General features: G+C 41.6%; 1 protein-coding gene across 2 annotated transcripts in view; it reads left to right on the top strand.

Annotated features, from left to right (window-relative positions):
• MYO5B (myosin VB) overlaps window positions 1-24,851 on the top strand; it is a 424,200-nt gene that overhangs the window by 161,112 nt on the left and 238,237 nt on the right. For both annotated transcript variants that reach the window (XM_089681603.1, XM_089681604.1), the window contains exons 3-4: window positions 18,601-18,766; window positions 20,656-20,800. In XM_089681603.1, coding sequence (XP_089537729.1) covers window positions 18,601-18,766; window positions 20,656-20,800 — 311 coding nt within the window. The remainder of the gene's footprint in view (window positions 1-18,600; window positions 18,767-20,655; window positions 20,801-24,851) is intronic.

A 24,851-nucleotide genomic window follows, 5' to 3' on the forward strand; every position in this document is an offset into this window, starting at 1 on the left:
AAATGCCGCTTGTCTCAGATGTTTGAGTACACAAATCAAATATCGCCATGAGCCCTTCAATGACAATCCTCTGATTAACATTGACCGTGATATCGCGGCAATACCCTGTCGTTGGTCTCTATTTCATACTCCATTAATTGGGATGTCAGAACACCTCCTCTGTGCCCTTGGTGAGGAGCGTCTCTCCAGAAATCCAGGACGTCAGCAGGATGGAGGCCTGTCAGTCTGAAGATTTTACCCTTGATACATAGACATCATAGGCTGGATGCGTTTGTTCCCGCAGTTGTGGTAGATAAACTGCAGAGAATAAATCAGAGATGTTCATCCCAGGACAGTGATGGAGACTTTATTACTGTGCCGGGGCGTGCTGATCAGGAGGATCTATAGCACAGTCTGTCCCAAGGAATCCACTGTCTACAGGTAGAACACTCCCAACAAAGATCCTTCCATTCATTTGTTCTTTACCACCTCCGCACTGCCGTAATGCAGCAACTTTTCCCTGTAGCTCAGGGTTTTTATTTTAGAACTGTATGTTTGTTATCTATAAGCAATGAACTGATCTCCTTGTATTCTGTTGGGGGAGAAGAAATGATCGAAAAAATAATTCCTCGTTAGGACTCATTTACACTTGTTTCAACTTCAACACACTTTAACGCTCCAGACTCTTTAACATGCTTTATTAATGTGTTTTTGATGCTTCAGTGATGCTGTCCCTAGTGGTCTGATTATGTCAGTATTTTTGTGCTCAAAGCGGTACTTTTTTTGCATGGAAATATGTATTTTTTTATTGTAGGCCTGTAATTCTTAGGAATAACTCACTGAAATCTGTCCGAACAAGAGTCTAGTAAACATCCCGGGTAGGATAAAATTTTAAACACAAAATCATAAATTATAATTGAATAAATAATCATAAATAATAATAATATCATAATAATACATTTCATTCAATAATATAATCAAACCAAAAACACTGAAATTTGAATTATAGCGCCAAGTTCGCACATCACTGAGCAAAGTCGCAGAATCATTTTCAGTGTCTGATGATGAATTTCCCCCACGAATCATTATCACTCAATTCTGCAAGTGGTTCTGATTTACTATCGCTGTTCTCTAGCCGGTCTAAAACCACTTTTGACCTAAAGGGATGCTTTTTGGACACCATGGACGTTTCTCAGTTTCCAGGCAGAAAGAACAGTCAAAATGCAGGCAGGGCACAGGACAAAATGTATGTGAAATGGTTTGGTACAGTAATGTTTTACTATGAGATTTTTGTGTATTTATTGAATGTCACTTTTCCACATCTTTAAATTTCACGCCGGTTCCGTCCCCCGTACATCCTGACGTCGCAGGGAACGGAACCCAGAAGACGGATGTCGGCATCGGCCGGAGGACATTGCTGGGGACACTGCAGGAGGGACATCGTGGGAGCGCAGGACAAGGTAAGTGAAGAAGAGATCCCGGAGCACCGCTGCAGTGTATTCCCGAGTGTAGCTCAGGGTTACCGCTTGTGGTGCTGAAACTACCCTGAGCTACACTCGGGAATACCGCCAGGAAGGTTAATGAAGGCCCTGTGTGTATGTTGATTTTCTGTTTGTTTTAAAGGGGCCCAGTAGAATCCTGGCTCAGTAGTACCCCCACTCAGCAGATCTCCAGGTCCTTAGTACCCCTGTTCAACATTGGTACTCTCGTTCAGCAGATCCTCAGCTTATTAGTACCCTAGTTCAACAGATCCCCTGCTCAGTAGTAACCAGCAGCTCTGCTGATCCTCTGGTTTGCTGATCCTCCTCTTTCTCTGGTCCCTGCTCACCTCCCGCTATATACAGTACATCCAGAAAGTATTCACAGCACTTAAATTTTGCCACATTTTGTTATGTTACAGCCTTATTCCAAAATGGATTCAATTCATTTTTTTCCTCAACATTCTACAAACAATACCCCATAATGACAATGTGAAAGAAGTTCGTTTTTAAATCTTGGCAATTTATTAAAAATAAAAAGTTGAAAGAAATACATATGTACATAAGTATGCACAGCCTTTGCCATGGCACTTAAAATTGAGCTCAGGTGCATCCTGTTCCCACTGATCATCCTTGAGATGTTTCCACAACTTGATTGGAAATAATGACAACGTGGAAGAAGTTCGTTTTGAAATCTTTGCATTTTATTTAAAAAAACAAAAAAACAAAAAACAACCATGTGTACACAAGTATTCCCAGCCTTTGCTCAATACTTTGCTGAAGCCCCTTTAGCACCAATTACAGCGTCATGTCATTTTGAGTATGGTGCTACAAGCTTGGCACACCTATTTTTGGGCAATTTCTCCCATTCTTTTTTTCAGTACATCTCAAGCTCTCTCACGTTGGATGGGGAGCGTCGGTGCCCAGCCATTTTCAGATCTCTCCAGAGATGTTCAATCGGGTTCAAGTCTGGTCTCTGGCTGGGCCACTCCAGAACATTCACAAAGTTGGCCCGTAGCCACTCCTTTGTTATGTGGACTGTGTGCTTAGGGTCGTTGTCCTGTTGAAAGATGAACCATCGCCCCAGTCTAAGGTCCAGAGCGCTCTGGAACAGGTTTTCATCAAGGATGTCTCTGTACTTTGCTGCATTCATCTTCCTTCAATCCTGACTAGTATCCCAGTTCCTGTCGCTGAAAAACATCCCCACAGCATGATGCTGCCACCACCATGCTTCACTGTAGGGATGGTGTTAGCCAGGTGGTGAGCGGAGCCTGGTTTCCTGCAGACATAACGCTTGGCATTCAGGCCAAAGAGTTCAATCTTTGTTTCATCAGACCAGAGAGTTTTGTTTCTCATGGTCTGAGAGTCCCTTAGGTGCCTTTTGGCAAACTCCAGACGGGCTGCCATTTGCCTAGGAGTGGCTTCCGCCTGGCCACTCTACCATACAGGCCTGATTGGTGGAGTGCTGCAGAGATGGTTGTTCTTCTGGAAGGTTCTCCTCTCTCCACAGAGAAACGCTGGAGCTCTTTCAGAGTGACCATCGGGTGCTTGTTTACCTTCCTGGCTAAGGCTCTTCTCCCTCGATCGCTAATTTTGGCCGGGCAGCCCGCTCTAGGAAGATTCCTGGTGGTTCCAAATGTCTTCCATTTACAGATGATGGAGGCCACTGTGCTCATTGGGACCTTCAATGCTGTGGAAATGTTTCTGTACCCTTCCCCAGATCTGTGCCTTGATACAATCCTGTCTCGGAGGTCTATGGACAATTCCTTGGACTTCATGGCTTGGTTTGTGCTCTGGCATGCACTGGTAACTGTGGGACCTTCTATAGACAGGTTTATGCCTTTCCTAATCATGTCCAATCAACTGAATTTCCCACAGGTGGACTCCAATCAAGTTGTGGAAACATCTCAAGGATAATCAGTGGGAACAGGATGCACCAGAGCTCAATTTTTAGTGCATACTTATGTACAGTGGGGAAAGTTTGGGCACCCAAATAGTGTACCACAACTCCAGTGTCTGCCAGATCTTTCTGGAGGGATCGTGCAGTCAAACGTGGGTTTTGAATTGTTTTTCTCACAATCCTGCGAGCTGTCCTGTCTGATGTTTTTCTTGGTCTTCCAGATCTTGCTTTAACTTCCACTGTTCCTGATGACTGCCATTTCTTAATTACATTCCGAACAGAGGATATTGACATCTGAAAACGCTTTGCTATCTTCTTATAGCCTTCTCCAGCTTTGTGAGCGTCAACTATTTTCAGTTTCAGTTTTCTAGACAACTGCTTAGAAGAACCCATGGTGCTGATTGTTGGGGCAAGGTCAGATGAGTCTGGGCATTTAAAACCTTTGAGATTGACATCACCTGATCTTCCCAGACGATGATTGAGAACAATCCATGACACTGGCAGGTCTCAGCTTTGCAAAGGGGGCAGTGCATGCTATAAATTCTGCAGGGTGCCCATACTTTTGCAGGCGCCATTTTTTTTTGTTTTCTGTTATTTTGAAAGTGTAAATGATGGAAATAAAATCTAACTTTTAGTCAAAAAATGTAGCGCTACAAAAACACAAATATACCAATGAAGACAGATAGGTGATTCACATGAGTAAATGTCTAAATAAATAAATATGACAGTTCATAAAAGGGGTGACTTTTAGTGATTTCTTCTCTGTCCTGCACTGCTGGTGCTCAGGCGTTGTGCAAAATAGTGCTGAGAGAATGCACACTCACCAGAACACCCAGGAAAATGAGCGTTTAGTAATTATATATTCCCCTTTAGAGACATCAGCCGGTCAGGATAGGATAGTGTACTAGCCTCCCTCACGAGCTCCTGGAGGATTCTGTGTGGTCCCTTGATAGGTAGCCTGTGGACTTCTCCCTGAGGACCGCATACGTTCCTTACCCAGTGATGGCTGCAAATGAATACTCCCCAAGGGAGTCAAAACAAGGACGCCTCCATAGTGTAGTAGGTGATAACAGAGGTTTTATTACATCTAGCATCGAAAGTACACAGCGGTGTATACAAAAACGGACTGACCGTCCAGTGGTAAAGATGGCCGCCGGAGCTCCACGATGCTCCGGCGGCGTGACGTCACGGCGTTCCTGGCTCCTCCTACGCGTTTCGTGCACACGCACGTCGTCTGGGGGGATTTGCCAATGAACACCGAGCCGTGCGTCGTACATTTATATGCTAAGCGCATGCGCAGTAGAAAGGGCGCCATATTCTAGAAGTGCGACCTGAGGGCACCCGGATATCGATATGGGCGCCATTTTTCATTAGTTCCATTGCTTATACATACCGTTACAATAGCAGCACGTAAAGCCGGCCAGCTGTCATTATTAATAACAGCATTACACCCCCTTAATGGTCTCACTTCGGTGTTAGATCAAACTGCCAATTTCATATATGTTAGGTAAGTGCCTTCCAATTGACCAAATTAAAGGGCAAGACGAATCAATACAATACGTGTAGCGCTAGCATATAAACCACTTCATAAAAAATCCATGTGCATGTAATATTCATAAAACAGAAAATCTGCTAATAGGCAACAAGACAATGGGCATACATAAGTCCATACTAAAAATATACATAAAATTGTACATAATGCAAGTAGCTATATCCTTTTAATTGTTATCAGTGCCAATCAGTGACACTAGAACTATAAACCTAAAACTGAACCAAGGAACAGTACAATAAAATGATAATATCATCATATCCTATTCTCTCGACATGACGATAAACCATACATAAAAAACAATAAAAAGAGAGGGTCCATAGAGTTTAGCTGTTATTGATAAAACAATTTAGATCTATGTCTATATTGTGGCCTTTAGGGTGTAAAGTCTGCAGCTCATATATCCAGCGTGTTTCGAGCTGTGAGACTCCACGCAGTTTATTTACCCCTCTCCAATGGGGTTGTACCATGTCTATCCCAACAAACTGTAAAGATGATGGGTCATTTTTGTGTTTACATTTAAAGTGATAAGACAATGAGTGATCTTTATACCCCTTTTTAATGTTGTTAATATGTTCTCTCAGTCTATCACGTAGGCGTCTGGTAGTACGTCCCACATACTGGAGTTTACAAGAACATTCAAGAAGATATACCACATTTTTACTGTAGCAGGTTATGCATTTATCTAATTTATACGTTCTACCTGTGGTATTTGAAGAAAAAGAAAATAGTTTCTGTTTCCTTACGTTATTCGTCGTACAAATAACGCACTTGTTACAAGGAAAGAAACCTGTTATGTTTGGTGCAAACGAGATCTTCTCTGGGGGGTTGATAACGTTAGGTGCTAACCGGTGTCTTAATGCTGTAGCTTTTTTATATATGACTTCCGGTTTAGCCGGCAGAATTTTGGAAAGGATGGGATCCGCCAATAAGACATTCCAATTTTTATTAATAATGTGCTTAATGGCTCTATGCTGTATAGAATATGTGGTCAAAAAAGGGCAAGACAGTGTCTTACTGGTCATTCTTTTATCCTCCAGTAATACACTTCTGTCCATATTAGCCACTTGTTGAATGGTGTCATCGATTTTTTTCTGAGGATATCCTTTTTCCAGGAATTTCATTTTTAAAGTGTCAGCTTGCATGTAGTATGTATCCAATTTAGTACAATTCCTGCGTATTCTTGTGAACTGACCTTTCGGAATGTTTGCAAGCCATGCAGGGTGGTGACAACTTTCTAACGGGATGAAACTATTCCTGTCGGTTTTTTTGAAGAAGGATTCCGTAATGACCATACCATTATCATTAAATAATGTTAGATCCAGGAAATGGATGTCTGTATTGCTATATGTATAACTAAACTCAATATTAAGTGTGTTATCATTAAGTGTTTTGAAAAAATTGTGTAAAGATTCTTCCTCCCCATTCCACAATAAGAACACGTCATCTATAAATCTTTTATAAAATATTAACTCTGGCCACTCTCTTGCATAAATTAAAAACTCCTCCCAATACGCCATAAAAAGGTTTGCTAGGCTGGGGGCAAACTTCGCCCCCATCGCCACGCCCTTGGTTTGCAAGAAATATTTGCGATCAAACCAGAAATAATTATTCTGCATTGCGAACTGCAGTAATGTTAAAATATATTCAATATGTGAGGGAGATAAAGTGCTATAGGCGTCTAAAAAATATTTGGCGGCATCCATCCCATCTTCATGTGCAATATTGCTATATAAGGATGTGACGTCCGCTGTGACTAAAAAGGTTTGAGATGAAATTTTAATATCTTTAATGTCATTCAAAATGTGCTTAGTATCCTTCAGAAACGACGGAGTTTGTATGACCAGTGGTTGTAGGAAATAATCTATATATTCCCCTACTTTGGAGAATAATGAGCCTATTCCACTTATAATAGGCCGTCCTGGTGGTTTCGTCGGATTTTTATGCACCTTTGGGAGTATATAAAACACTGGAAGTCTGGGGGCTGATGGGCACAGGAAATCTTTTTCTTTTTTATTTAGTATACCGCTATCAAATCCCTTTTTAATGATCTTTTTCAAACCTTTTTTAAGAGTTGATAAAGGATTCCCAGGAAGGCGGGTATAGGTAGTAGTGTCATTCAAAATTTTATAAGATTCCTCTAAATAGTCACATTTATTGAGTATGACCACCCCTCCTCCCTTATCCGCTGGTCTAATGACCAGGTCTTTTCTTTTCAGGAGGAGGTCAACTGCTTTCTTGGTGTCCATGTCAGGGGCCTTTCTAATATTTAGTCCCTCCAGATCTTTTAATACTAATTCTTTAAAGATATTCACATAGGATCTGGACTGGGGTGGGGGGTTATAAGTTGAGGCATTCTTTAGTGTTGAGTGATAATTATTAATACTCTGATCATAATTATATGGATTAGAGTGAAAGTATCTTTTTAATGAAAGTTGTCGTGAGAATTTGTGAATGTCAATGTAAGTTTGAAACTTATTTAACTTTTGTTTAGGGGCGAACTTAAGTCCCTTGTCCAGAAGTTTTAATTCAGGTTGCGTAAGTACTATATCACTCAAATTGAAAATGCCTTGACCAGCTACGTTTTCCTTCTCTTGCCTGTTTCTGTTGACCCTTTTCCCCCCCCTTTTTCCTCTCCGGAACCGCTTCTTTTCCGAGACCCTCCTTCCCCTAAAAAATGAACCTGAGGTGTTCTGTTCGAGTCATAATTATATGGTACTCTTGGTGGTGTCTGCTGGTAGTTCCGATTGTCATAATAATCCCTATTGAATTGTGGATTAAATGGTTTATTGGAATACACGGGCCCTTGGTTATGGTGTTTAGGAGGTGCTACTGCCCCCTGGTGGCGCGGATAGTAATTAGTGTTTGAGCTATAATTCTGGTGGTGTTGCCTAGGGGATGCTCCCGCTCCTTGCTGATGGGGGTAGGGATTCCTATTTTGATAATACTGTCCATTGTCAGACTGATTATGTTGCTCATGTGATGGATGCCATTGCATATTTCGTGTCCCCACATTTGGATCATTAAGAGCTTCATATCTATTTGATGTTGGTACATTATAATAATTAAACTGTTTATTGTGTTTAGGAGATTGGTGTTGTAAATGTGAAGGTTCATATCTAACATTCTTAATGATCCAAATGTGGGGACACGAAATATGCAATGGCATCCATCACATGAGCAACATAATCAGTCTGACAATGGACAGTATTATCAAAATAGGAATCCCTACCCCCATCAGCAAGGAGCGGGAGCATCCCCTAGGCAACACCACCAGAATTATAGCTCAAACACTAATTACTATCCGCGCCACCAGGGGGCAGTAGCACCTCCTAAACACCATAACCAAGGGCCCGTGTATTCCAATAAACCATTTAATCCACAATTCAATAGGGATTATTATGACAATCGGAACTACCAGCAGACACCACCAAGAGTACCATATAATTATGACTCGAACAGAACACCTCAGGTTCATTTTTTAGGGGAAGGAGGGTCTCGGAAAAGAAGCGGTTCCGGAGAGGAAAAAGGGGGGGGAAAAGGGTCAACAGAAACAGGCAAGAGAAGGAAAACGTAGCTGGTCAAGGCATTTTCAATTTGAGTGATATAGTACTTACGCAACCTGAATTAAAACTTCTGGACAAGGGACTTAAGTTCGCCCCTAAACAAAAGTTAAATAAGTTTCAAACTTACATTGACATTCACAAATTCTCACGACAACTTTCATTAAAAAGATACTTTCACTCTAATCCATATAATTATGATCAGAGTATTAATAATTATCACTCAACACTAAAGAATGCCTCAACTTATAACCCCCCACCCCAGTCCAGATCCTATGTGAATATCTTTAAAGAATTAGTATTAAAAGATCTGGAGGGACTAAATATTAGAAAGGCCCCTGACATGGACACCAAGAAAGCAGTTGACCTCCTCCTGAAAAGAAAAGACCTGGTCATTAGACCAGCGGATAAGGGAGGAGGGGTGGTCATACTCAATAAATGTGACTATTTAGAGGAATCTTATAAAATTTTGAATGACACTACTACCTATACCCGCCTTCCTGGGAATCCTTTATCAACTCTTAAAAAAGGTTTGAAAAAGATCATTAAAAAGGGATTTGATAGCGGTATACTAAATAAAAAAGAAAAAGATTTCCTGTGCCCATCAGCCCCCAGACTTCCAGTGTTTTATATACTCCCAAAGGTGCATAAAAATCCGACGAAACCACCAGGACGGCCTATTATAAGTGGAATAGGCTCATTATTCTCCAAAGTAGGGGAATATATAGATTATTTCCTACAACCACTGGTCATACAAACTCCGTCGTTTCTGAAGGATACTAAGCACATTTTGAATGACATTAAAGATATTAAAATTTCATCTCAAACCTTTTTAGTCACAGCGGACGTCACATCCTTATATAGCAATATTGCACATGAAGATGGGATGGATGCCGCCAAATATTTTTTAGACGCCTATAGCACTTTATCTCCCTCACATATTGAATATATTTTAACATTACTGCAGTTCGCAATGCAGAATAATTATTTCTGGTTTGATCGCAAATATTTCTTGCAAACCAAGGGCGTGGCGATGGGGGCGAAGTTTGCCCCCAGCCTAGCAAACCTTTTTATGGCGTATTGGGAGGAGTTTTTAATTTATGCAAGAGAGTGGCCAGAGTTAATATTTTATAAAAGATTTATAGATGACGTGTTCTTATTGTGGAATGGGGAGGAAGAATCTTTACACAATTTTTTCAAAACACTTAATGATAACACACTTAATATTGAGTTTAGTTATACATATAGCAATACAGACATCCATTTCCTGGATCTAACATTATTTAATGATAATGGTATGGTCATTACGGAATCCTTCTTCAAAAAAACCGACAGGAATAGTTTCATCCCGTTAGAAAGTTGTCACCACCCTGCATGGCTTGCAAACATTCCGAAAGGTCAGTTCACAAGAATACGCAGGAATTGTACTAAATTGGATACATACTACATGCAAGCTGACACTTTAAAAATGAAATTCCTGGAAAAAGGATATCCTCAGAAAAAAATCGATGACACCATTCAACAAGTGGCTAATATGGACAGAAGTGTATTACTGGAGGATAAAAGAATGACCAGTAAGACACTGTCTTGCCCTTTTTTGACCACATATTCTATACAGCATAGAGCCATTAAGCACATTATTAATAAAAATTGGAATGTCTTATTGGCGGATCCCATCCTTTCCAAAATTCTGCCGGCTAAACCGGAAGTCATATATAAAAAAGCTACAGCATTAAGACACCGGTTAGCACCTAACGTTATCAACCCCCCAGAGAAGATCTCGTTTGCACCAAACATAACAGGTTTCTTTCCTTGTAACAAGTGCGTTATTTGTACGACGAATAACGTAAGGAAACAGAAACTATTTTCTTTTTCTTCAAATACCACAGGTAGAACGTATAAATTAGATAAATGCATAACCTGCTACAGTAAAAATGTGGTATATCTTCTTGAATGTTCTTGTAAACTCCAGTATGTGGGACGTACTACCAGACGCCTACGTGATAGACTGAGAGAACATATTAACAACATTAAAAAGGGGTATAAAGATCACTCATTGTCTTATCACTTTAAATGTAAACACAAAAATGACCCATCATCTTTACAGTTTGTTGGGATAGACATGGTACAACCCCATTGGAGAGGGGTAAATAAACTGCGTGGAGTCTCACAGCTCGAAACACGCTGGATATATGAGCTGCAGACTTTACACCCTAAAGGCCACAATATAGACATAGATCTAAATTGTTTTATCAATAACAGCTAAACTCTATGGACCCTCTCTTTTTATTGTTTTTTATGTATGGTTTATCGTCATGTCGAGAGAATAGGATATGATGATATTATCATTTTATTGTACTGTTCCTTGGTTCAGTTTTAGGTTTATAGTTCTAGTGTCACTGATTGGCACTGATAACAATTAAAAGGATATAGCTACTTGCATTATGTACAATTTTATGTATATTTTTAGTATGGACTTATGTATGCCCATTGTCTTGTTGCCTATTAGCAGATTTTCTGTTTTATGAATATTACATGCACATGGATTTTTTATGAAGTGGTTTATATGCTAGCGCTACACGTATTGTATTGATTCGTCTTGCCCTTTAATTTGGTCAATTGGAAGGCACTTACCTAACATATATGAAATTGGCAGTTTGATCTAACACCGAAGTGAGACCATTAAGGGGGTGTAATGCTGTTATTAATAATGACAGCTGGCCGGCTTTACGTGCTGCTATTGTAACGGTATGTATAAGCAATGGAACTAATGAAAAATGGCGCCCATATCGATATCCGGGTGCCCTCAGGTCGCACTTCTAGAATATGGCGCCCTTTCTACTGCGCATGCGCTTAGCATATAAATGTACGACGCACGGCTCGGTGTTCATTGGCAAATCCCCCCAGACGACGTGCGTGTGCACGAAACGCGTAGGAGGAGCCAGGAACGCCGTGACGTCACGCCGCCGGAGCATCGTGGAGCTCCGGCGGCCATCTTTACCACTGGACGGTCAGTCCGTTTTTGTATACACCGCTGTGTACTTTCGATGCTAGATGTAATAAAACCTCTGTTATCACCTACTACACTATGGAGGCGTCCTTGTTTTGACTCCCTTGGGGAGTATTCATTTGCAGCCATCACTGGGTAAGGAACGTATGCGGTCCTCAGGGAGAAGTCCACAGGCTACCTATCAAGGGACCACACAGAATCCTCCAGGAGCTCGTGAGGGAGGCTAGTACACTATCCTATCCTGACCGGCTGATGTCTCTAAAGGGGAATATATAATTACTAAACGCTCATTTTCCTGGGTGTTCTGGTGAGTGTGCATTCTCTCAGCACTATTTTGCACAACGCCTGAGCACCAGCAGTGCAGGACAGAGAAGAAATCACTAAAAGTCACCCCTTTTATGAACTGTCATATTTATTTATTTAGACATTTACTCATGTGAATCACCTATCTGTCTTCATTGGTATATTTGTGTTTTTGTAGCGCTACATTTTTTGACTTATGGTATTTTCATGGTGTATGGTAACCTGATGTATAGCTGCTGCAATTAGGTGCGCTCGTATACACATTTTTTCTTTATCTGTTTTCCAACCATTCAGTTTCTGAGCAGCACCTCCCAGATTATAGTTTTCTTTGATCATCATTTGATCTTCTAGAATATATACAATTATGGCGGATATCTTCGAGATGAGATTGTCTAGATCTATCATCTCTGAGGACGTCTATACGATTGATGATACAAGGGATGACCTTAAGGGCCTTTTCTTGCATTTACAAAATCTTACCTCCGCTGAGGTTAGAACCCTTTGGGATGTATCATTTCTAGACAAATATCTCAAGGAAGGTATGGTTCCTCGTTCACTTAGGTGGGATGTCCCCCCTGAATACATGGATGATACTGGTCTTTTAGAATGGTTCCAATTTTTTAATAAAGCGGGAATGGATCTAATAAAATTTCTAATTACTAGAAAAAAGAAGAAATTAACATATCTAGACTCTGAAATTAATGTTATTAGAGAGAAACTCACTCCATTTAAAGGTACGGATGAGTATAATAAAGAATCTGATAGAGTCAAAAAGTACCTTGACAACATAGAGAAAGAGCAAAAGATAAAGAAAAAGAGGAAATATGCGAGGGATTTTAAAGACTATCAAGAAAATGTAGTGTTTAGATGGCAATCAGATGAGGAGAAGTCACAAGTAGTGACCAATCCCACTGATATTAATAAGAAGAAACCTAAAAAGACACAATCGAATGTTAGATATGAACCTTCACATTTACAACACCAATCTCCTAAACACAATAAACAGTTTAATTATTATAATGTACCAACATCAAATAGATATGAAGCTCTTAATGATCCAAATGTGGGGACACGAAATATGCAATGGCATCCATCACATGAGCAACATAATCAGTCTGACAATGGACAGTATTATCAAAATAGGAATCCCTACCCCCATCAGCAAGGAGCGGGAGCATCCCCTAGGCAACACCACCAGAATTATAGCTCAAACACTAATTACTATCCGCGCCACCAGGGGGCAGTAGCACCTCCTAAACACCATAACCAAGGGCCCGTGTATTCCAATAAACCATTTAATCCACAATTCAATAGGGATTATTATGACAATCGGAACTACCAGCAGACACCACCAAGAGTACCATATAATTATGACTCGAACAGAACACCTCAGGTTCATTTTTTAGGGGAAGGAGGGTCTCGGAAAAGAAGCGGTTCCGGAGAGGAAAAAGAGGGGGGAAAAGGGTCAACAGAAACAGGCAAGAGAAGGAAAACGTAGCTGGTCAAGGCATTTTCAATTTGAGTGATATAGTACTTACGCAACCTGAATTAAAACTTCTGGACAAGGGACTTAAGTTCGCCCCTAAACAAAAGTTAAATAAGTTTCAAACTTACATTGACATTCACAAATTCTCACGACAACTTTCATTAAAAAGATACTTTCACTCTAATCCATATAATTATGATCAGAGTATTAATAATTATCACTCAACACTAAAGAATGCCTCAACTTATAACCCCCCACCCCAGTCCAGATCCTATGTGAATATCTTTAAAGAATTAGTATTAAAAGATCTGGAGGGACTAAATATTAGAAAGGCCCCTGACATGGACACCAAGAAAGCAGTTGACCTCCTCCTGAAAAGAAAAGACCTGGTCATTAGACCAGCGGATAAGGGAGGAGGGGTGGTCATACTCAATAAATGTGACTATTTAGAGGAATCTTATAAAATTTTGAATGACACTACTACCTATACCCGCCTTCCTGGGAATCCTTTATCAACTCTTAAAAAAGGTTTGAAAAAGATCATTAAAAAGGGATTTGATAGCGGTATACTAAATAAAAAAGAAAAAGATTTCCTGTGCCCATCAGCCCCCAGACTTCCAGTGTTTTATATACTCCCAAAGGTGCATAAAAATCCGACGAAACCACCAGGACGGCCTATTATAAGTGGAATAGGCTCATTATTCTCCAAAGTAGGGGAATATATAGATTATTTCCTACAACCACTGGTCATACAAACTCCGTCGTTTCTGAAGGATACTAAGCACATTTTGAATGACATTAAAGATATTAAAATTTCATCTCAAACCTTTTTAGTCACAGCGGACGTCACATCCTTATATAGCAATATTGCACATGAAGATGGGATGGATGCCGCCAAATATTTTTTAGACGCCTATAGCACTTTATCTCCCTCACATATTGAATATATTTTAACATTACTGCAGTTCGCAATGCAGAATAATTATTTCTGGTTTGATCGCAAATATTTCTTGCAAACCAAGGGCGTGGCGATGGGGGCGAAGTTTGCCCCCAGCCTAGCAAACCTTTTTATGGCGTATTGGGAGGAGTTTTTAATTTATGCAAGAGAGTGGCCAGAGTTAATATTTTATAAAAGATTTATAGATGACGTGTTCTTATTGTGGAATGGGGAGGAAGAATCTTTACACAATTTTTTCAAAACACTTAATGATAACACACTTAATATTGAGTTTAGTTATACATATAGCAATACAGACATCCATTTCCTGGATCTAACATTATTTAATGATAATGGTATGGTCATTACGGAATCCTTCTTCAAAAAAACCGACAGGAATAGTTTCATCCCGTTAGAAAGTTGTCACCACCCTGCATGGCTTGCAAACATTCCGAAAGGTCAGTTCACAAGAATACGCAGGAATTGTACTAAATTGGATACATACTACATGCAAGCTGACACTTTAAAAATGAAATTCCTGGAAAAAGGATATCCTCAGAAAAAAATCGATGACACCATTCAACAAGTGGCTAATATGGACAGAAGTGTATTACTGGAGGATAAAAGAATGACCAGTAAGACACTGTCTTGCCCTTTTTTGACCACATATTCTATACAGCATAGAGCCATTAAGCACATTATTAATAAAAATTGGAATGTCTTATTGGCGGATCCCATCCTTTCCAAAATTCTGCCGGCTAAACCGGAAGTCATATATAAAAAAGCTACAGCATTAAGACACCGGTTAGCACCTAACGTTATCAACCCCCCAGAGAAGATCTCGTTTGCACCAAACATAACAGGTTTCTTTCCTTGTAACAAGTGCGTTATTTGTACGACGAATAACGTAAGGAAACAGAAACTATTTTCTTTTTCTTCAAATACCACAGGTAGAACGTATAAATTAGATAAATGCATAACCTGCTACAGTAAAAATGTGGTATATCTTCTTGAATGTTCTTGTAAACTCCAGTATGTGGGACGTACTACCAGACGCCTACGTGATAGACTGAGAGAACATATTAACAACATTAAAAAGGGGTATAAAGATCACTCATTGTCTTATCACTTTAAATGTAAACACAAAAATGACCCATCATCTTTACAGTTTGTTGGGATAGACATGGTACAACCCCATTGGAGAGGGGTAAATAAACTGCGTGGAGTCTCACAGCTCGAAACACGCTGGATATATGAGCTGCAGACTTTACACCCTAAAGGCCACAATATAGACATAGATCTAAATTGTTTTATCAATAACAGCTAAACTCTATGGACCCTCTCTTTTTATTGTTTTTTATGTATGGTTTATCGTCATGTCGAGAGAATAGGATATGATGATATTATCATTTTATTGTACTGTTCCTTGGTTCAGTTTTAGGTTTATAGTTCTAGTGTCACTGATTGGCACTGATAACAATTAAAAGGATATAGCTACTTGCATTATGTACAATTTTATGTATATTTTTAGTATGGACTTATGTATGCCCATTGTCTTGTTGCCTATTAGCAGATTTTCTGTTTTATGAATATTACATGCACATGGATTTTTTATGAAGTGGTTTATATGCTAGCGCTACACGTATTGTATTGATTCGTCTTGCCCTTTAATTTGGTCAATTGGAAGGCACTTACCTAACATATATGAAATTGGCAGTTTGATCTAACACCGAAGTGAGACCATTAAGGGGGTGTAATGCTGTTATTAATAATGACAGCTGGCCGGCTTTACGTGCTGCTATTGTAACGGTATGTATAAGCAATGGAACTAATGAAAAATGGCGCCCATATCGATATCCGGGTGCCCTCAGGTCGCACTTCTAGAATATGGCGCCCTTTCTACTGCGCATGCGCTTAGCATATAAATGTACGACGCACGGCTCGGTGTTCATTGGCAAATCCCCCCAGACGACGTGCGTGTGCACGAAACGCGTAGGAGGAGCCAGGAACGCCGTGACGTCACGCCGCCGGAGCATCGTGGAGCTCCGGCGGCCATCTTTACCACTGGACGGTCAGTCCGTTTTTGTATACACCGCTGTGTACTTTCGATGCTAGATGTAATAAAACCTCTGTTATCACCTACTACACTATGGAGGCGTCCTTGTTTTGACTCCCTTGGGGAGTATTCATTTGCAGCCATCACTGGGTAAGGAACGTATGCGGTCCTCAGGGAGAAGTCCACAGGCTACCTATCAAGGGACCACACAGAATCCTCCAGGAGCTCGTGAGGGAGGCTAGTACACTATCCTATCCTGACCGGCTGATGTCTCTAAAGGGGAATATATAATTACTAAACGCTCATTTTCCTGGGTGTTCTGGTGAGTGTGCATTCTCTCAGCACTATTTTGCACAACGCCTGAGCACCAGCAGTGCAGGACAGAGAAGAAATCACTAAAAGTCACCCCTTTTATGAACTGTCATATTTATTTATTTAGACATTTACTCATGTGAATCACCTATCTGTCTTCATTGGTATATTTGTGTTTTTGTAGCGCTACATTTTTTGACTTATGGTATTTTCATGGTGTATGGTAACCTGATGTATAGCTGCTGCAATTAGGTGCGCTCGTATACACATTTTTTCAAAATCTAACTTTTGTTGACATATTATAAGAATGTCTAATCTGTAATGTGATGCCTTTTGGAGATTTTTCCATCTTTCCTTGGCTTCTTTATGCACATTAATACAAATTTTTAGCTGGGGTGCCCAAACTTTCGATCCCCACTGTATATATGTATTTCTTTCAATTTTTTGAACTTCTTTCACATTGTCATTATGGGGTATTGTTTGTAGAATGTTGAGGAAAAAAATGAATTGAATCCATTTTGGAATAAGGCTGTAACATAACAAAGTGTTGCAAAAGTTAAGCGCTGTGAATACTTTCTGGATGCAGTGTAGCTGCCACGCTGCATACCACGTGTGACATTGCTAATTTTGCTAGCTAGTGCTCTGGTCTGCCAGCTCTGCTGACCTTCTACCACTCACTCCTCTTACCTTCCACTATAGCATTCCCATGTTGAATACCATGTGTGTCCTCTGTTAGTTGCTCCCCTCCAGCCTGGACCCTGCTGACCTTTCAGCTGCTCACTAGATGTGACGTCTGCACCAGAATATATACACATGAACCAAAGTGACTGCTGATGTCGTCTTACTGGTTTGCTTGTTGGTCTCCCAGTGCATCCTGGGATATCTCATACCTGCAATTCTTACAAAAAAAAGCGACGCTAACGCTCAATAAAAGCCTCTCAAAAGCTGCAGGTGATGTAAGCGAGCTTTGTCAATGTGCATACAGGACTGTAAGCTATTTTATTTAGTGACAGAGGCTTTGATTGGCATTCAGCGCGCTTTAAAAAAGCATGTCCAGTGCCATATTTTGAAGCAAGTGTAAAGAAGCCCTTAAAAATGGAACCTTAGTCAGAAAATTAAGTCCTGGTAGATCACGTTAGGCTGGCCCGTTTTTCAGGTATAGCTATGTAAGACACTAAAATTAAGTGCCTATACTGTTTAAAATCTAGTAATATACCATCTCACCCTACTCTGCACATGCTCAGTTGCTCTCTGTTTTTCGGTACTGTGCCAAAAATTAAGAGTCCGATCTGTTGCCAGACTAAAGATTTACTGCTGCTCACGGGCTCTGGGCTTCAGCAAAATGGTAGCCTCCAGCAAGAAAAAACAGGAACAATGCTGGAGGTAATTTACAGCACACACTAATATTGGTAGCATATTTATTAATATGGAATGCATGTACCTAAAAAACATAATTTTTCATTACATTGTTATGGGTAAACTTCTGCTTTAAAGGACAAGTTCATCTTTGGACCTTGTTTCATGTTCCATCCCTTTTTGGGGGTGGAACATGTAACATGTTCCAGCATCTGCATCCCCTCCACCCGATCCCCTGTAACAGCGGGTGGGGTATCTTCTCCCACAGGGCCTCATTATTCATTCACAGGTTCCTGTGAATGGATAGACTACAAGTACAGTGAGCCATTGCACCTGACGGTTTGTAGTTCTCAACAAACTATGAGGGCCCTGATGAGCTCTCTTAGTTCATTGATCTTCCTGCTCTTAAGTAACTGCCTGCCCATACAAGGTACAGGCAGACCGCTATCCTAAGAGTCTGTAGAAGCCTGACATTGCACCCGCCATCCGCCGATTGCAGGTACAATGCTCTGCAGGCTTCGAAAAAAAAAAAAAAAGCGTATTTTGTTACCTGCAAAAAATATGCATTTGTTATTTTTTTTTTCAAAAGGTGAACTTAGCCTTTACGGCTGTACTTTCCCTTTTATTGTTATAGTACACATTTTTAAAGTAGATTTTCCTGTTTGTTTCAGGTTATAGAGTTCCCCGTGACCGCCGCTTCTTTACCTCATTTACGTAATCCAGATATTCTGGTGGGTGAAAATGACCTTACGGCCCTCAGCTATCTCCATGAGCCGGCCGTGCTTCACAATCTCAAAGTGCGCTTCTTAGAGTCCAACCACATCTATACTTACTGTGGTAAGTGAACTGACTGGGTACTATGACATAATATTGTGACCTCACAACACCTTACTGACTGATCATTAGGGTCCATTCATAATTATGTGTTGCAGTAACATATGATAAATGGCACCACAAGGCATAATGCAGTAGCCGACAACACATGCGTACTGCAGCCCGCAGCATCACACATGTATGTGCGCGATGGGTGGTGTACATTAAAAAAATAATGCAACTTTTATTTTTTCTGTGTTTCAAGGTGTATTTTGAATGGGTTGTCTTAATGCAGCAACTTAACCACTTCCCGTCCGGCCCATGTATATAAACGGGCGGACGGGAGCAGTGCAGGGGCGGGTTGCCGTTCATAAATGGCGCCCTCCATTTTAACCTGTGCGTGCTCCCTGGGAGCGTGCGGCGCCACGATCTAGTGCCCACTGTGTCCTCCAGACACAGCAGAACACCGATTGCTGTACGGGACCTCTGTGTGAGGTCCCGATCATGTGATCACTGATTGGCCAATCGGTGATCTCACGAATAATAGTAAGCAAGATGCCACTTCTGATATCATTGCTTGCTACGTGTGAAATCTGTGAATGATCACATAGATCACATGGTACAAGGCTATTCACAACAGCCTTGTACCATGTGACAAGCTGTGACCAATTACAGCTCTCACAGTATTTCTCAATGGTTGCAAGAATGCAGCCAGAGAGAAAGAGAAATGATTGCTTTTACAGCCTTTATGGGTGTGCACATTATGCACATTTTTTTTGATAAATACACCCCAAAGTGTTACTGGGACCTTGTAGAAGTACATTGGTTGCTGATCCCTTGATTTCCATGTTTTTCATATCACTAACAGCAACAAGTGTAGGTGTTGGGAACTCAAATGGGGAAGTTTAACTTGTTTGTTTTGTTAATTAAAAAAACTGGAAGCCTTAATATCACTTTAAAGAGTAACTACGGTGTATCTGAGCACCACAAACCAAAAACACTATTTAATTCATTTTAAATATTCAAAGCAAACTCCACCCTCCATCCTTGTTTTCATGCTTTATTTTGTTGAGAAATCACTTAGAAAAACACCCCCTAGCATTTCTGGCCATGGACATTTTTAGTAGGGGCAGATGATTCATGTAGCAGTTACTTCCTGGAATCCATCTGCCCTCAGCTCAGGCATGCAGACAGTAAGGTGTTCTTAGCTGAGAAAACCCCTCCTCCCTGCCTGAAGACTCCTGGGATGTATGTAGGAGTGTATTTAGGTTTTGTGCTGCCCTAGGCAATCGCGCCCCCCCCCCATGGAGAGACCCTGACACTGACCAATACCCCTCTTCCTCACAAAGGGGGGCCTGACATTGACCAGCAACACCCCACCCCACCCGAGAGATCCGTCCACTACCACCGCCCCCCATACACTGGCCACCCCCCTCCACCCTGGCAAGACAGAGAAGACACTCACCTTCACAGCTCTATTCCCCAGGAACAAGAGTCAGGCTCTGCATACACCATCAAGCAGCCCACAGCCTCTCTCGGATCCCACCTGGTCCCTAGCTGCATGTGTCCCTTCTTCCATCCCTTCTTCCGGGGTGTGGCGGTGACCACCAGAAAAATGCTGCTGCCCCCCCTGAAAAATGCAGCTCTAGGCAAATGCCTTGTTTGCCTTGTGGTAAATATGCCCCTGGATGTATGACATAATTTGCCTAGGCCTGGAACCAGAAAGTACCTAAAGAAATGTAAAAAACAGTTTCAAATAAGTAAATATGATATACTTTGCTACCTATTTACTAATACTATCAGCATAAGGATTCAAAACAGTCAATGTTGATTGAGAGAGTGAAGTTTAAATGAATTCAATGTAATGTAATACGATTAGTCACTAACCTGGGACTTCTTTATTGTCTGTATAGGTATTGTTTTAGTTGCCATAAACCCCTATGAGCAGTTGCCAATCTACGGTGAAGATGTCATTTACGCATACAGCGGCCAAAACATGGGTGACATGGATCCCCACATATTTGCTGTGGCTGAAGAAGCCTACAAGCAGATGGCCAGGTAAGACACCATCCATTCATATATATCAATTCTCTGTTGGTAATGTTGAAGGCAAATGACCTGACTGCCCTACCCAAAATGCTGTGACATGGGGTAGTTGGCTCTTGTGGTAGATGCGTTATTTTATCGAGTCCACGGCAGACAGGAACTATTTTTAAGGGCTTGGTAGCTCAGTTTTATTTAAAAGAAAGCAAAAGTTCACAAACAAATGACTTCCCACACAGAGGATCTTCTTCAACAGAAATACACACACTGGAAAATGCTGAGCCACCTGGCCTATAATCTCACGCCGCTCCTCTTACTGGGCTCTCTGATTGTGTTGTCCAGTTCTCCTGGATACTTGGCTCTCTACCGGTTAGTCACAGCACCCTGCTGCACAACCCACCTCTGGCCTATGGATGGGGTCCTCCTGACACCCCGATAGGTGCTGACCTGACTCTTGGATCTGAGACCTCTGTCTCCTGGCTGGGTCTTCCCCTTCATTGAGACCTTCCTTCTCTCTCACTGGGAGCGTTCTCCAAACCGGGAGCTCTGAGCTGTCCTGAGACCTGAGTATATAATGACTCCGCACACCTGTGTACTGATTGCAGGTGTCTAGTGACACAGGATTGAATGTTCCGATTTGGTGCTGCAGAATCCAGAACCCAAATCCACAGCTTTCTCTGCCCAGAAACACCAATCTGGAACATCGCATTCACCCTAAATGGGAATCCTGTGTCACATTTTCCTATCTTCTCACAGTGAGAGTCCTGTCCTGTCACAATGCTTTGTGGTTCGATCCTTGATGGCACTCTGCCAAGTGCCTAGACTTCATTAGTGCTTACTGCCTTACCCAGAATGCTTTGTGTGTATGACCATAGCTAACCAATGATGAATGTTACCCAGAATGCTTTGTGCTTAGACCCGTGACAGCACCACTGCCAGCCAAATGAGTGGTATTTACCAGTTTTTACCGCTCTACCCAGAATGTATCACTGCCTGGTAAATGCATGATATTTACCAATTCTGACTGCTCTACCCAGAAAGCTTTCTACTTAGACCCCTGACAGCACCACTGCCACCCGAATACACAATTTTGGCCAATGATGATGGCTTTATCCAGAATGCTTTGTGTTTAGACCCCTGACAGCACCACTGTCACCCAAATGCACAATTTTGGCCAATGATGATTGCTTTATCCAGAATGCTTTGTGTTTAGACCCCTGACAGCACCACTGCCACCTGAATGCACAATTTTGGCTAATGATGATGGCTTTATCCAGAATGCTTTGTGTTTGGACCCCTGACAGCACCACTGCCACCCGAATGTACAATTTTGGCCAATAATGATGGCTTTATCCAGATTGCTTTGTGTTTGGACCCCTGACAGCACCACTGCTACCCGAATGCACAATTTTGGCCAATGATGATGGCTATACGCAGAATGCTTTGTGTTTTAGACCCCTGACAGCACCACTGCCACCCAAATGCACAATCTTGGCCAATGATGATGGCTTTATCCAGAATGCTTTGTGTTTGGACCCCTGACAGCACCACTGCCACCCGAATGCACAATTTTGGCCAATAATGATGGCTTTATCCAGATTGCTTTGTGTTTGGACCCCTGACAGCACCACTGCTACCCGAATGCACAATTTTGGCCAATGATGATGGCTATACGCAGAATGCTTTGTGTTTTAGACTCCTGACAGCACCACTGCCAGCCAAATGCATGATAGTCACCAATTCTAGCTGCTCTACCCAGAATGCTTTTTGCTTTGACCCCTGCCCGCCAAATGCACAGTTTTGCCCAATGATGACTGCTTTACCCAGAATGCTTTTTGCTTCTACAACTGCTAGCCAAATGCACAGTTTTGGCCAGTTATGATATCTGTACCCAGAATGCTTTGCCCTTAGATTCTTGGCACCAGTGTCCCTTGCACAGTCGCATCGCCTCCATCTCCGAGCGCTCTGTCACTTTATACCAACTTTGCAAACAATCTGAACTGACAATTAAGTGGCTTGGCTGTATTCCCCGCAGACGCCATGTAATTGCTTTTCAACATGAATATTCACAGGCATAAAACGCATCAAGATTTATAGCCGAAAATAAATTCAGTTACAGAGAAGCTCTGTGTTTTTGGAAGTAAAATGCGCTCAGTCTGTGCGGAGGGCTGGAATGGAAACAGCATTTGAATAGATCACAGGGGGAATGATACACAGCAGCTGTCCAGAGGGAAACCTTTAAAAATCAGGACAAAGCCGCATGGTTCTCCCTGGAGATACCAATAATATTAATTTTTAAAAGGATCTGTTGTGTGTGAGAGTGTCTTATCAGAGCTGAGTGCCAGTGACATGTATTGTGTCCCATCTGGGGCACTGTTATCACCGCTGGCCTCCTGTGTCACCATTGTGGTCCTTATCAGCCTGGATACAGTGTAGATGGTTTGAAGTGGGACTCCTGTTTGGTTACAAATAAAATGAAAGCTGTCCAGGTCATCCACATTATACATATCACATAGGGGTTATTAAACTTCGCTCACCTGCATCTGTTCTGTAAATATTAAAGTACAGTCGCTTAAAATGAATGCTAACTGGATGGTTCTGCTCTACTGTAATCACAGTGGAAAATCAAATGGAATGTTTAACACAAATTAACTTTTTACAGCGGAGCTCCATCCAAAAGAGGAAGTTCTGCTTTAAGCCATTGTCCCCTGCTCCCCATTAAGGATTGGCACCTTTGGAGAGGGGGTACCCGAATTTGACAGGTACCCGCTCCCACTTCCGCTGCAATCGCCTACACGATCGGAAGCGGAAGTTGTCCTATCCCCTCCCTTCCTGTAGTCTTCTGGGACATGTGACGGGTCCCAAAAGACTACAGGGCCATTCACAAAGCATAGCACTTCTTGCCCATGTGCAGTGGGTATCAGGCTATGAAGCCGCAAGCTGTCACAGCTGGGTGCCCACACTGAAGATGCTGGCGCCAGGGAGAGAAGATGGCTGGTGAAACCAGCGGTGGACAACGAGGGACAGGTAAGTGGCTGTATTTTAAAAGTCAGCAGCTACAGTTTTTTTTTTTTTTTTTCTTGTGGAACTCCGCTTTAAGTACTTAACTTTCTAAACTTTATTAGGTGTAACCCTGGACTCCCAGCTGTCCTTTCAGCCCCAAATCCAATCGCTGTCCAAATCTTGTAGACTTCACCTCCGCAACATCTCCAAGATACGCCCGTTCTTAACCTCGGAAACCACTAAGCAACTTATTCCCTCCCTTGTTATCTCTCACCTTGACTATTTTAACTCCCTCCTCATTGGCCGACCTCATCGCAGGCTATCCCCTCTTCAGACTACCATGAATGCCACTGCCAGACTCATCCACCTTACTAACTGTTCCATATCTGCCAACCCTCTCTGCCAATCCCTCCACTGGCTTCCCATTGCCCAACAAATAAAATTAAAAACATTAACAATAACATATAAAGCCATTTATAACTCTGCCCCAAATTACATCACCAGTCTTGTGTCCAAATATCACCCAAACCGTACTCTCCGCTCCTCGCACGACCTCCTACTTTCTAGCTCCCTTGTCTCCTCCTCCCATGCTTGTCTCCAGGACTTCTCCAGAGCCTCCCCATCCTCTGGAACTCTCTACCCCAATTTATCAGACTATCGCCTACTCTGCTCACTTTTAGGCGATCTCTGAAAACCTATCTCTTCAGGAAGCCTATCCTGCCCTCAGCTAATAATGGAATCATCTATTCCTCCTACCTGTCCATCCCCCACAGTTATTACCTTTTGTACCACTAGCCCTCCCTCTTAGATTGTAAACTCCGAGGAGCAGGGCCATCCTATCCCTCTTGTATTGTTGCTGTATTGTCTCCCTTTTTATTGTAAAGCGCTGAGCAAACTGTTGGCTCTATATAAATCCTGTATAATAATAACTTTCAAACAACTATCCTCAAAGTCATCAAATGTACTAAGAATGTTTTTACAAATGTATGTACGAATGTTCAAACAATCTACTAGTGTATGGTCATCTTGAGGACTGTTGAGCTTCAATAAATAAAATTGTTCT

This window comes from Staurois parvus, unplaced genomic scaffold (assembly GCF_062004578.1).
Source record: "Staurois parvus isolate SC_StPar_1 unplaced genomic scaffold, SC_StPar_1.0 ptg000272l, whole genome shotgun sequence".
NCBI classification, from domain to species: Eukaryota; Metazoa; Chordata; class Amphibia; order Anura; family Ranidae; genus Staurois; species Staurois parvus.